General features: G+C 46.0%; 1 protein-coding gene across 1 annotated transcript; it reads right to left on the reverse strand.

Moving 5' to 3' along the window:
* Window positions 1-766: 766 nt before the first annotated feature.
* cep89 (centrosomal protein 89) lies at window positions 767-12,093 on the reverse strand. The gene is made up of 5 exons (XM_065011289.1): window positions 10,837-12,093; window positions 9,802-9,891; window positions 5,595-5,794; window positions 4,494-4,636; window positions 767-854 (listed from the first exon to the last, which is right to left on the reverse strand). Exons 1-4 carry the CDS (start codon window positions 10,847-10,849, stop codon window positions 4,616-4,618), a joined length of 324 nt encoding a protein of 107 aa, XP_064867361.1. The 5' UTR covers window positions 10,850-12,093; the 3' UTR covers window positions 767-854; window positions 4,494-4,615.
* Between the last annotated feature and the right edge of the window lie 1,000 nt (window positions 12,094-13,093).

The following is a 13,093-nucleotide window of genomic DNA, read 5'->3' on the forward strand; positions in this document are numbered from 1 at the left end:
TCGTCAGCTGTTGTACAACACAACATTCTAAAACTAGCTAGTTTTATCTAATCTCGTCTCATGTCGTCTGTTGTCTCTGAACTGGGCTTTAAGGATTGCTAAGGATAGCAATCGGTTCGCAAATTACGTTCAGAGGTGCTAAGTAGTCTCGGCCAGCAAACGCCATTGGTGTGTCTGAGCCCTAAGGATCGCTAAGGATCGCTAAGGATCGCTAAGGATCACTAAGGATCACCAGGGATAGCTAAGGATCACCAGGGATAGCTAAGGATCACCAGGGATAGCTAATGATCGCCAGGGATAGCTAAGGATCGCCAGGGATAGCACCAGGGATAAAGGATCGCCAGGGATAGCTAAGGATCGCCAGGGATAGCTAAGGATCGCCAGGGATAGCTAAGGATCGCCAGGGATAGCTAAGGATCGCCAGGGATAGCTAAGGATCACCAGGGATAGCTAAAGATCGCCAGGGATCGCTAAGGATCGCCAGGGATAGCTAAGGATCGCCAGGGATAGCTAAGGATCGCCAGGGATCGCTAAGGATCGCCGGGATAGCTAAGGATCGCCGGGATAGCTAAGGATCGCCAGGGATAGCTAATGATCGCCAGGGATAGCTAAGGATCAACAGGGATAGCTAATGATCAACAGCGATAGCTAAGGATCAACAGCGACAGCTAAGGATTGCCAGGGATAGCTAAGGATCGCTGAGGGTAGCTAAGGATAGGGCTCATAATTCACTTGTATACATAGCAGAGGACAATGCCACTGTTTCTAGAGGAGGAATCCATGAGAATGTCTGAGTGACTGACCAGCCAGGGAGGAGCAGATCCTTTAAGTGGCAGGCCATGGGTCCTGGAGCTCTGAAAGACATGGACAGAAAACATTAGTACATCTATACATCCAGAACCACATTACTACAGTACATCTATACATCCAGAACCACATTACATCTATACATCCAGAACCACATTACTACAGTACATCTATACATCCAGAACCACATTACATCTATACATCCAGAACCACATTACTACAGTACATCTATACATCCAGAACCACATTACTACAGTACATCAATACATCCAGAACCACATTACATACATCAATACATCCAGAACCACATTACTACAGTACATCTATACATCCAGAACCACATTACATCTATACATCCAGAACCACATTACTACAGTACATCTATACATCCAGAACCACATTACTACAGTACATCAATACATCCAGAACCACATTACTACAGTACATCAATACATCCAGAACTACAGTACTACAGTACATCAATACATCCAGAACTACAGTACATCTATACATCCAGAACCACATTACATCTATACATCCAGAACCACATTACTACAGTACATCTATACATCCAGAACCACATTACATCTATACATCCAGAACCACATTACTACAGTACATCTATACATCCAGAACCACATTACATCTATACATCCAGAACCACATTACTACAGTACATCTATACATCCAGAACCACATTACATCTATACATCCAGAACCACATTACTACAGTACATCTATACATCCAGAACCACATTATATCTATACATCCAGAACATTACTACAGTAATCAATACATCCAGAACCACATTACATCTATACATCCAGAACCACATTACTACAGTACATCTATACATCCAGAACCACATTACTACAGTACATCAATACATCCAGAACCACATTACATCTATACATCCAGAACCACATTACTACAGTACATCTATACATCCAGAACCACATTACTACAGTACATCTATACATCCAGAACCACATTACTACAGTACATCTATACATCCAGAACCACAGTACATCTATACATCCAGAACCACATTACTACAGTACATCTATACATCCAGAACCACATTACATCTATACATCTGGAACCACATTACTACAGTACATCTATACATCCAGAACCACATTACATCTATACATCCAGAACCACATTACTACAGTACATCAATACATCCAGAACCACATTACTACAGTACATCTATACATCCAGAACCACATTACTACAGTACATCTATACATCCAGAACCACATTACATCTATACATCCAGAACCACATTACTACAGTACATCTATACATCCAGAACCACATTACTACAGTACATCTATACATCCAGAACCACATTACTACAGTACATCTATACATCCAGAACCACATTACTACAGTACATCTATACATCCAGAACCACATTATAGTTAGGGTAGTTATAGTTATAGTTAGGGAAGGTATAGTTAGGGTAGTTATAGTTAGGGTAGGTATAGTTATAGTTAGGGTAGTTATAGTTAGGGTAGTTCTAGTTCTAGTTAGGGTAGCTTTAGTTAGGGTAGTTATAGTTAGGGTAGTTATAGTTAGGGTAGGTATAGTTAGGGTAGTTATAGTTAGGGTAGTTATAGTTATAGTTAGGGTAGTTATAGATACCGCTTCTTTGCCCAGGGCTGTCTGGTAGTTATAGTTATAGTTAGGGTAGTTATAGTTAGGGTAGCTTTAGTTAGGGTAGTTATATATAGGGTAGGTATAGTTAGGGTAGTTATAGTTAGGGTAGTTATAGTTAGGGTAGCTTTAGTTAGGGTAGCTTTAGTTAGGGTAGTTATATATAGGGTAGGTATAGTTAGGGTAGTTATAGTTATAGTTAGGGTAGTTATAGTTATAGTTAGGGTAGTTATAGTTAGGGTAGTTATAGTTAGGGTTAGGGTAGGTATAGTTAGGGTAGTTATAGTTAGGGTAGGTATAGTTAGGGTAGGTATAGTTAGGGTAGGTATAGTTATAGTTAGGGTAGTTATAGTTAGGGTAGTTATAGTTATAGTTAGGGTAGGTATAGTTAGGGTAGGTATAGTTATAGTTAGGGTAGTTATAGTTAGGGTAGTTATAGTTATAGTTAGGGTAGGTATAGTTAGGGTAGGTATAGTTAGGGTAGTTATAGTTAGGGTAGGTATAGTTATAGTTAGGGTAGTTATAGTTAGGGTAGTTATAGTTAGGGTAGGTATAGTTAGGGTAGGTATAGTTAGGGTAGTTATAGTTAGGGTAGGTATAGTTAGGGTAGGTATAGTTAGGGTAGTTATAGTTAGGGTAGTTATAGTTATAGTTAGGGTAGGTATAGTTAGGGTAGTTATAGTTAGGGTAGTTATAGTTATAGTTAGGGTAGTTATAGATACCGCTTCTTTGCCCAGGGCTGTCTGGTAGTTATAGTTATAGTTAGGGTAGTTATAGTTAGGGTAGCTTTAGTTAGGGTAGTTATATATAGGGTAGGTATAGTTAGGGTAGTTATAGTTAGGGTAGTTATAGTTAGGGTAGCTTTAGTTAGGGTAGCTTTAGTTAGGGTAGCTTTAGTTAGGGTAGTTATATATAGGGTAGGTATAGTTAGGGTAGTTATAGTTATAGTTAGGGTAGTTATAGTTATAGTTAGGGTAGTTATAGTTAGGGTAGTTATAGTTATAGTTAGGGTAGGTATAGTTAGGGTAGTTATAGTTATAGTTAGGGTAGTTATAGTTAGGGTAGTTATAGTTAGGGTAGGTATAGTTATAGTTAGGCTAGGTATAGTTAGGGTAGTTATAGTTAGGGTAGTTATAGTTAGGGTAGTTATAGTTAGGGTAGTTACAGTTAGGGTAGTTACAGTTAGGGTAGTTACAGTTAGGGTAGTTACAGTTAGGGTAGTTATAGTTAGGGTAGTTACAGTTAGGGTAGTTACAGTTAGGGTAGTTATAGTTAGGGTAGTTATAGTTAGGGTAGTTACAGTTAGGGTAGTTATGGTAGGTATAGTTAGGGTAGTTATAGTTAGGGTAGTTATAGTTAGGGTAGTTACAGTTAGGGTAGTTATGGTAGGTATAGTTAGGGTAGTTATAGTTAGGGTAGTTATAGTTATAGTTAGGGTAGTTATAGTTAGGGTAGGTATAGTTAGGGTAGTTATAGTTAGGGTAGGTATAGTTATAGTTAGGGTAGTTATAGTTAGGGTAGTTATAGTGAGGGTAGTTATAGTTAGGGTAGTTATAGTTAGGGTAGGTATAGTTATAGTTAGGGTAGTTATAGTTAGGGTAGGTATAGTTAGGGTAGTTATAGTTAGGGTAGGTATAGTTAGGGTAGTTATAGTTAGGGTAGTTATAGGTATAGTTAGGGTAGTTATGGTAGGTATAGTTAGGGTAGTTATAGTTAGGGTAGGTATAGTTATAGTTAGGGTAGTTATAGTTAGGGTAGTTACAGTTAGGGTAGTTATAGTTAGGGTAGGTATAGTTAGGGTAGTTATAGTTAGGGTAGGTATAGTTATAGTTAGGGTAGTTATAGTTAGGGTAGGTATAGTTAGGGTAGGTATAGTTAGGGTTATAGTTAGGGTAGTTATAGTTAGGGTAGTTATAGTTAGGGTAGTTATAGTTATAGTTAGGGTAGGTATAGTTAGGGTAGTTATAGTTAGGGTAGTTACAGTTATAGTTAGGGTAGTTATAGTTAGGGTAGTTATAGTTACCTCTTCTTTGCCCAGGGGTCTGAAGCGTGTCTGGTAGCGGCTGAGCTCCACGTTGAGGCGATGGACGGTCATCTTCAGACTGTCGTTCTCGTCTACCACCTCCTGGGCTTGCTGCCTCAGACTCAGCAGCTCTGCCTGTTCACCTACAGGGGGAGCTACAGTCAGTGTCTGGTCCACACAGGAAGTACAATGCAGAACACGAGTCTCTCCCCTCCCCTACCCAGTCTCTCACGGCCCCCCGTCTCTCCCCTCCCCCCCCCCGTCTATCCCCTCCAGTCTATCCCCTTCCCCAGTCCCCCCCCAGTCTCTCACGGCCCCCAGTATCTCACGGCCCCCAGTATCTCACGGCCCCCAGTATCTCCCCTCCTCCCCCAGTCTATCCCCTCCTCCCCCAGTCTCTCACGGACCCCAGTATCTCACGGACCCCAGTATCTCACGGACCCCAGTCTCTCGCCTCCTCCACCCCAGTCTCTCACGGCCCCAGTCTATCCCCTCCTCCCCCCAGTATCTCACGGACCCCAGTAGTCTCTCACGGACCCCAGTATCTCACGGACCCCAGTCTCTCGCCTCCTCCCCCCAGTCTCTCACGGCCCCAGTCTATCCCCTCCTCCCCCCCAGTATCTCACGGACCAGTCTCTCACGGACCCCAGTATCTCACGGACCCCAGTATCTCGTGGCCCCAGTCTCTCCCCTCCTCCCCCCAGTCTATCCCCTCCTGTCTCTCACAGCCCCCAGTCTCTCACGGCCCCCAGTCTCTCGCCTCCTCCCCCAGTTTCTCCCCTCCTCCCCTCCTGTCTCTCCTCACCTCCAGTCTCTCACGGCCCCAGTCTCTCCCCTTCTCCCCTCCAGTCTCTCATGGCCCCCAGTCTCTCCTATCTGTCACGGCCCCCAGTCTCTCACGGCCCCAGTCTCTCCTATCTGTCACGGCCCCCAGTCTCTCACGGCCCCAGTCTCTCCTATCTGTCACGGCCCCCAGTCTCTCACAGCCCCCACGGCCCCCAGTCTCTCACGGCCCCAGGGGTTTTCTCTCCTTGTCCCCCCTTCCACCCCACCTTAGGTCCTCTCCCCTCTTGCCCCTTCACCCCCCAGTATCCACCCCACCTGCTGTAGGGCCAGGGCCTTGCTGAGTTCCCGCTCCAAACTCTGGACCCTCTGGTGGCTCCTCTGCAGCTGCAGGCTCTGTTCTGTACACCTCTGCTCCAGCACCCTCCTGTCTGCCCCCAGGGCCTGGTTCTGCTCTGTTAAAGACCGAACCATCTCCTTCTGCATGTCCAGCACCTCTCTGTAGGCACTGCTGGCCTCTGAGTGTGACAAGGTGCATGGCACAGCAAGACACAACACACACAGACAGAGAAACAGAGACACACAATGACAGAGACACACAATGACAGAGACACACAGACAGAGACACACAGACAGAGAAACACAGACAGAGAAACACAGACAGAGACACAATGACAGAGACACACAGACAGAGACACACAGACAGAGACACACAGACAGAGACACACAGACAGAGACACACAGACAGAGACACACAATGACAGAGACACACAGAGACAGAGAGACACAGACAGAGAGACACAATGACAGAGACACACAGAGACAGAAAGACACAGACAGAGACACAGACAGACACACAGACAGAGACACACAGACAGAGACACACAGACAGAGAGACACAGACAGAGACACACAGACAGAGACACACAGACAGAGACACACAATGACAGAGACACACAGAGACAGAAAGACACAGACAGAGACACAGACAGACACACAGACAGAGACACAGACAGAGACACAGACAGACACACAGACAGAGACACACAGACAGAGAGACACAGACAGAGACACACAGACAGAGACACACAGACAGAGACACACAATGACAGAGACACACAGAGACAGAGACACACAGACAGAGACACACAGACAGAGACACACAGACAGAGACACACAGACAGAGACACACAATGACAGAGACACACAATGACAGAGACACACAGAGACAGAGAGACACAGACAGAGAGACACAGAGACAGAAAGACACAGACAGAGAGACACAGACAGAGACACAGACAGAGACACACAGACAGAGACACACACAGACAGAGACACAGAGACAGAGACACACAGACACACACAGACAGACACACACAGACAGAGAGACACAGACAGAGAGACACAGACAGAGACACACAGACAGACACACAGACAGAGAGACAGAGACACACAGAGACACACAGACAGAGAGACACAGACAGAGAGACACACAGACAGAGACACACAGACAGAGACACACAGACAGAGACACAGACAGAGACACACAGACAGAGAGACAGACAGAGAGACACAGACAGAGACACACAGACAGAGACTCACAGACAGAGAGACAGACAGAGAGACAATGACAGAGACACACAGACAGAGAGACAGACAGAGAGACAGACAGAGACACACAGACAGAGACACACAGACAGAGAGACAGACAGAGAGACAGACAGAGACACAGACAGAGAGACAGACAGAGACACAGACAGAGACACACAGACAGAGACACACAGACAGAGACACACACAGAGACACACAGACAGAGAGACACAGACAGAGACACACAGACAGAGACACAGACAGAGACACACAGACAGAGACACACAATGACAGAGACACACAATGACAGAGACACACAATGACAGAGACACACAATGACAGAAACACACAGACAGAGACACACAATGACAGAGACACACAGAGACAGAGAGACACAGACAGAGAGACACAGACAGAGACACAGACAGAGACACACAGACAGAGACACACACACAGAGACACAGAGACAGACAGACAGACACACACAGAGACACACAGACAGAGACACACAGACAGAGACACACAATGACAGAGACACACAGACAGAGACACACAATGACAGAGACACACAGACAGAGACACACAATGACAGAAACACACAGACAGAGACACACAATGACAGAGACACACAGAGACAGAGAGACACAGACAGAGACACAGACAGAGACACAGACAGAGACACACAGACAGAGACACACACAGACAGAGACACAGACACAGAGACACACAGACACACACAGACAGACACACACAGACAGAGAGACACAGACAGAGAGACACAGACAGAGACACACAGACAGACACACAGACAGAGAGACAGAGACAGACAGAGACACACAGACAGAGAGACACAGACAGAGAGACACAGACAGAGACACACAGACAGAGACACACAGACAGAGACACAGACAGAGACACACAGACAGAGAGACAGACAGAGAGACACAGACAGAGACACACAGACAGAGACACACAGACAGAGAGACAGACAGAGAGACAATGACAGAGACACACAGACAGAGAGACAGACAGAGAGACAGAGAGACAGACAGAGACACACAGACAGAGAGACACAGACAGAGAGACACAGACAGAGACACACAGACAGAGACACAGACAGAGACACAGACAGAGAGACAGACAGAGACACAGACAGAGACACACAGACAGAGTCAGACACAGAGACAGACAGAGACACACAGACAGAGAGACAGACAGAGAGATAATACAGAGACACACAGACAGAGAGACAGACAGAGAGACAGACAGAGAGACAGACAGAGACACACAGACAGAGAGACACAGACAGAGAGACAGATGACAGAGACACACAGACAGAGAGACAGACAGAGACACAGACAGAGACACACAGACAGAGACACAGACAGAGAGACACAGACAGAGACACAGACAGACAACACAGACAGAGAGACAGATAGAGACACAGATATATAATACTGAGACACAGATATATAATACTGGGAGGTCCTGACAACACAGATATATAATACTGGGAGGTCCTGACAACACAGATATATAATACTGGGAGGTCACAACACAGATATATAATACTGGGAGGTCCTGACAACAATATATAATACTGGGTCCTGACAACACAGATATATAATACTGGGAGGTCCTGACAACACAGATATATAATACTGGGAGGTCCAACACAGATATGAGGTCCTGACAACACAGATATATAATACTGAGGAGGTCACAGATATATAATACTGAGGTCCAGACAACACAGATATATAATACTGGGAGGTCCTGACAACACAGATATATAATACTGGGAGGTCCTGACAACACAGATATATAATACTGGGAGGTCCTGACAACACAGATATATAATACTGGGAGGTCCAGACAACACAGATATATAATACTGGGAGGTCCTGACAACACAGATATATAATACTGGGAGGTCCTGACAACACAGATATATAATACTGGGAGGTCCTGACAACACAGATATATAATACTGGGAGGTCCAGACAACACAGATATATAGTCAGGTCCTGACAACACAGATATATAATACTGGGAGGTCCTGACAACACAGATATATAATACTGGGAGGTCCTGACAACACAGATATATAATACTGGGAGGTCCTGACAACACAGATATATAATACTGGGAGGTCCTGACAACACAGATATATAATACTGGGAGGTCCTGACAACACAGATATATAATACTGGGAGGTCCTGACAACACAGATATATAATACTGGGAGGTCCTGACAACACAGATATATAATACTGGGAGGTCCTGACAACACAGATATATAATACTGGGAGGTCCTGACAACACAGATATATAATACTGGGAGGTCCTGACAACACAGATATATAATACTGGGAGGTCCTGACAACACAGATATATAATACTGGGAGGTCCTGACAACACAGATATATAATACTGGGAGGTCCTGACAACACAGATATATAATACTGGGAGGGTCCAGACAACACAGATATATAATACTGGGAGGTCCTGACAACACAGATATATAATACTGGGAGGTCCTGACAACACAGATATATAATACTGAGGTCCTGACTGGGAGGTCCTGACAACACAGATATATAATACTGGGAGGTCCTGACAACACAGATATATAATACTGGGAGGTCCTGACAACACAGATATATAATACTGGGAGGTCCTGACAACACAGATATATAACAACACAGATACTGGGAGGTCCTGACAACACAGATATATAATACTGGGAGGTCCTGACAACACAGATATATAATACTGGGAGGTCCTGACAACACAGATATATAATACTATGAGGTCCTGACCGACACTAATGACGACTGTGTCCTGACTAAGGATGACTGTGTCCTGACTAAGGATGACTGTGTCCTGACTAAGGATGACTGTGTCCTGACCGACTCTAAGGATGACTGTCTACCTGATGGTCCATCTCTCCTGCTTCCTGAACTCTTGGTCTTCTGGGCTGAAGACCTCTTCTTAGATGCACGGAAGCTTTCTTCTGTCAAATCTGAGAGAAGAAGTAGTTAAGGTGTACACACAGAGTCAGTGTAATTCCTCTCATCACCTCCCTCTGAAATATACAACTACTGGCAATTAGAAAGGCAAAGAGAGAGAGAGAGAGAGAGAGAGAGAGAGAGAGAGAGAGAGAGTGGATAGAGAGAGACAACACAGATATAGGGAGAGAGAGAGAGGTCCTGAGGATAGAGAGAGGGGAGAGAGAGAGAGGATAGAGAGAGGGAGAGAGAGAGGATAGAGGGGGAGAGAGAGTGGATAGAGAGAGGGGAGAGAGAGTGGATAGAGAGAGGGGAGAGAGAGTGGATAGAGAGAGGGGAGAGAGAGAGAGAGAGGGATAGAGAGAGGGAGAGAGAGAGAGGAGAGAGAGAGAGAGAGAGAGAGAGAGAGGAGAGAGAGAGAGAGAGAGAGAGAGAGAGAGAGAGAGTGGATAGAGAGAGGGGAGAGAGAGTGGATAGAGAGAGGGGAGAGAGAGAGTGGATAGAGAGAGGGGAGAGAGAGAGAGGATAGAGAGAGAGGGGAGAGAGAGTGGATAGAGAGAGGGGAGAGAGAGAGAGGATAGATAGAGGGGAGAGAGAGAGAGAGAGAGAGAGAGAGTGGAAAGATAGAGGGGAGAGAGAGTGGATAGAGAGAGGGGAGAGAGAGTGGATAGAGAGAGGGGAGAGAGAGAGAGAGAGAGAGAGAGAGAGAGAGAGAGAGAGAGAGAGGGGAGAGAGAGAGAGAGAGAGAGGAGAGAGAGAGAGAGAGAGAGAGAGAGAGAGAGAGGAGAGAGGGGAGAGAGAGATAATAGCTGCCCTCACAGTGTTAGACTGTAGGCTGATCTAGACTAGGTGATAGAGAGCTGGTATGGAAAGGATGGGAATTATAATCCTACCATTTGGCAAATGAAATGGGAGTGTTTTCATAGGCGGTCTTCACTGGACCAAAGACAAGTGCTTACCTGGGGAAGGCATGCTTCTACGAGACCAAGATGAAGGCCTCTGCTCCAGTTTGGACGGTGTGGCCTGGGGAGAGAGAGAGGGATTGTAAGAGGGATCATGAGAGAAAGAAAGAGAGAGAGATATGAATGCACAGTCCAATTCCAGTCCTCCATTACCACCAAAAGCCCAACTCCAGTACTCCCAATACGACCAGGATGGGTTGATAATAATATGACCAGGATGGGTTGATAATGGGTTGTTAATATGACCAGGATGGGTTGATAATATGACCAGGATGGGTTGTTAATAATATGACCAGGATGGGTTGATTATAATATGACCAGGATGGGTTGATAATATGACCAGGATGGGTTGATAATATGACCAGGATGGGTTGTTAATAGGACCAGGATGGGTTGTTAATAGGACCAGGATGGGTTGATAATATGACCAGGATGGGTTGATAATATGACCAGGATGGGTTGTTAATAATATGACCAGGATGGGTTGATTATAATATGACCAGGATGGGTTGATAATATGACCAGGATGGGTTGATAATATGACCAGGATGGGTTGTTAATAATATAACTAGGATGGGTTGATAATAATATGACCAGGATGGGTTGATAATATGACCAGGATGGGTTGATAATAATATGACCAGGATGGGTTGTTAATATGACCAGGATGGGTTGATAATATTACCAGGATGGGTTGTTAATATGACCAGGATGGGTTGTTAATAATATGACCAGGATGGGTTGATAATATGACCAGGATGGGTTGTTAATAATATGACCAGGATGGGTTGATAATATGACCAGGATGGGTTGTTAATAATATGACCAGGATGGGTTGTTAATAATATGACCAGGATGGGTTGATAATATGACCAGGATGGGTTGTTAATATGACCAGGATGGGTTGATAATATGACCAGGATGGGTTGATAATAATGACCAGGATGGGTTGATAATATAACTAGGATGGGTTGATAATAATATGACACGGATGGGTTGATAATATAACTAGGATGGGTTGATAATATGACCAGGATGGGTTGATAATAATATAACCAGGATGGGTTGATAATATAACCAGGATTGTGCCTTTGTCTTCTGGACAACGAAAGTTGATATGAAAACCAATAGAACAGGAGAGAAATGGCATTGGGGTGGGTCTCTACAGAAAGAAAGAAAATCATTCAAAAATACTTCCCTAGAAAGCTTGACTTCGCCACAGTGGAATCAGGGATCCGTGAGCTTCTTTAAAAACAATACCTGTAGATTGATTCAGATCACAAGCTTTTAGGCATATGCCTACTGGGAAGCCCGGTATTTGTGCAGGGCAGGTGGCAATAAACCTAGCTGATTACGGAGTTGAGGCTGTCAGTGAAAAGCATCTCAGATATTGAGAAGATAATGTGTCTCGAGTATAATTTATAATGTTGAGAAAAAGGGGAGGGGTGTGTGGCGAACCAGTCTCTCCACAACGGCCTCCGCCCCGTCTCTCTCCACTAGGGCCTCCGCCCCGTCTCTCTCCACTACGGCCTCCGCCCCGTCTCTCTCCACTACGGCCTCCGCCCCGTCTCTCTCCACTACGGCCTCCGCCCCGTCTCTCTCCACTACGGCCTCCGCCCCGTCTCTCTCCACTACGGCCTCCGCCCCGTCTCTCTCCACTACGGCCTCCGCCCCGTCTCTCTCCACTACGGCCTCCGCCCCGTCTCTCTCCACTACGGCCTCCGCCCCGTCTCTCTCCACAACGGCCTCCGCCCCGTCTCTCTCCACCTCCGCCCCGTCTCTCCACGGCCTCCGCCCCGTCTCTCTCCACAACGGCCTCCGCCCCGTCTCTCTCCCACTACGGCCTCCGCCCCGTCTCTCCCACTACGGCCTCCGCCCGCCCTCCACTCGTCTCTCTCCACTACGGCCTCCGCCCCGTCTCTCTCCACTACGGCCTCCGCCCCGTCTCTCTCCACTACGGCCTCCGCCCCGTCTCTCCCACTACGGCCTCCGCCCTCGTCCTCTCTCCACTACGGCCTCCGCCCCGTCTCTCTCCACTACGGCCTCCGCCCCGTCTCTCTCCACTACGGCCTCCGCCCCGTCTCTCTCCACTACGGCCTCCGCCCCGTCTCTCCACTACGGCCTCCACCCAGTCTCTCTGTACCCCCATCTATACAGTCACTAACTCTACCTCAATTACCTCCACTAACCTGTACCCCCATCTATACATAGTCACTAACTCTACCTACATATTACCTCCACTAACCTGTACCCC

Source organism: Oncorhynchus nerka, linkage group LG27, assembly GCF_034236695.1.
Source record: "Oncorhynchus nerka isolate Pitt River linkage group LG27, Oner_Uvic_2.0, whole genome shotgun sequence".
In the NCBI taxonomy this organism is placed as follows: domain Eukaryota; kingdom Metazoa; phylum Chordata; class Actinopteri; order Salmoniformes; family Salmonidae; genus Oncorhynchus; species Oncorhynchus nerka.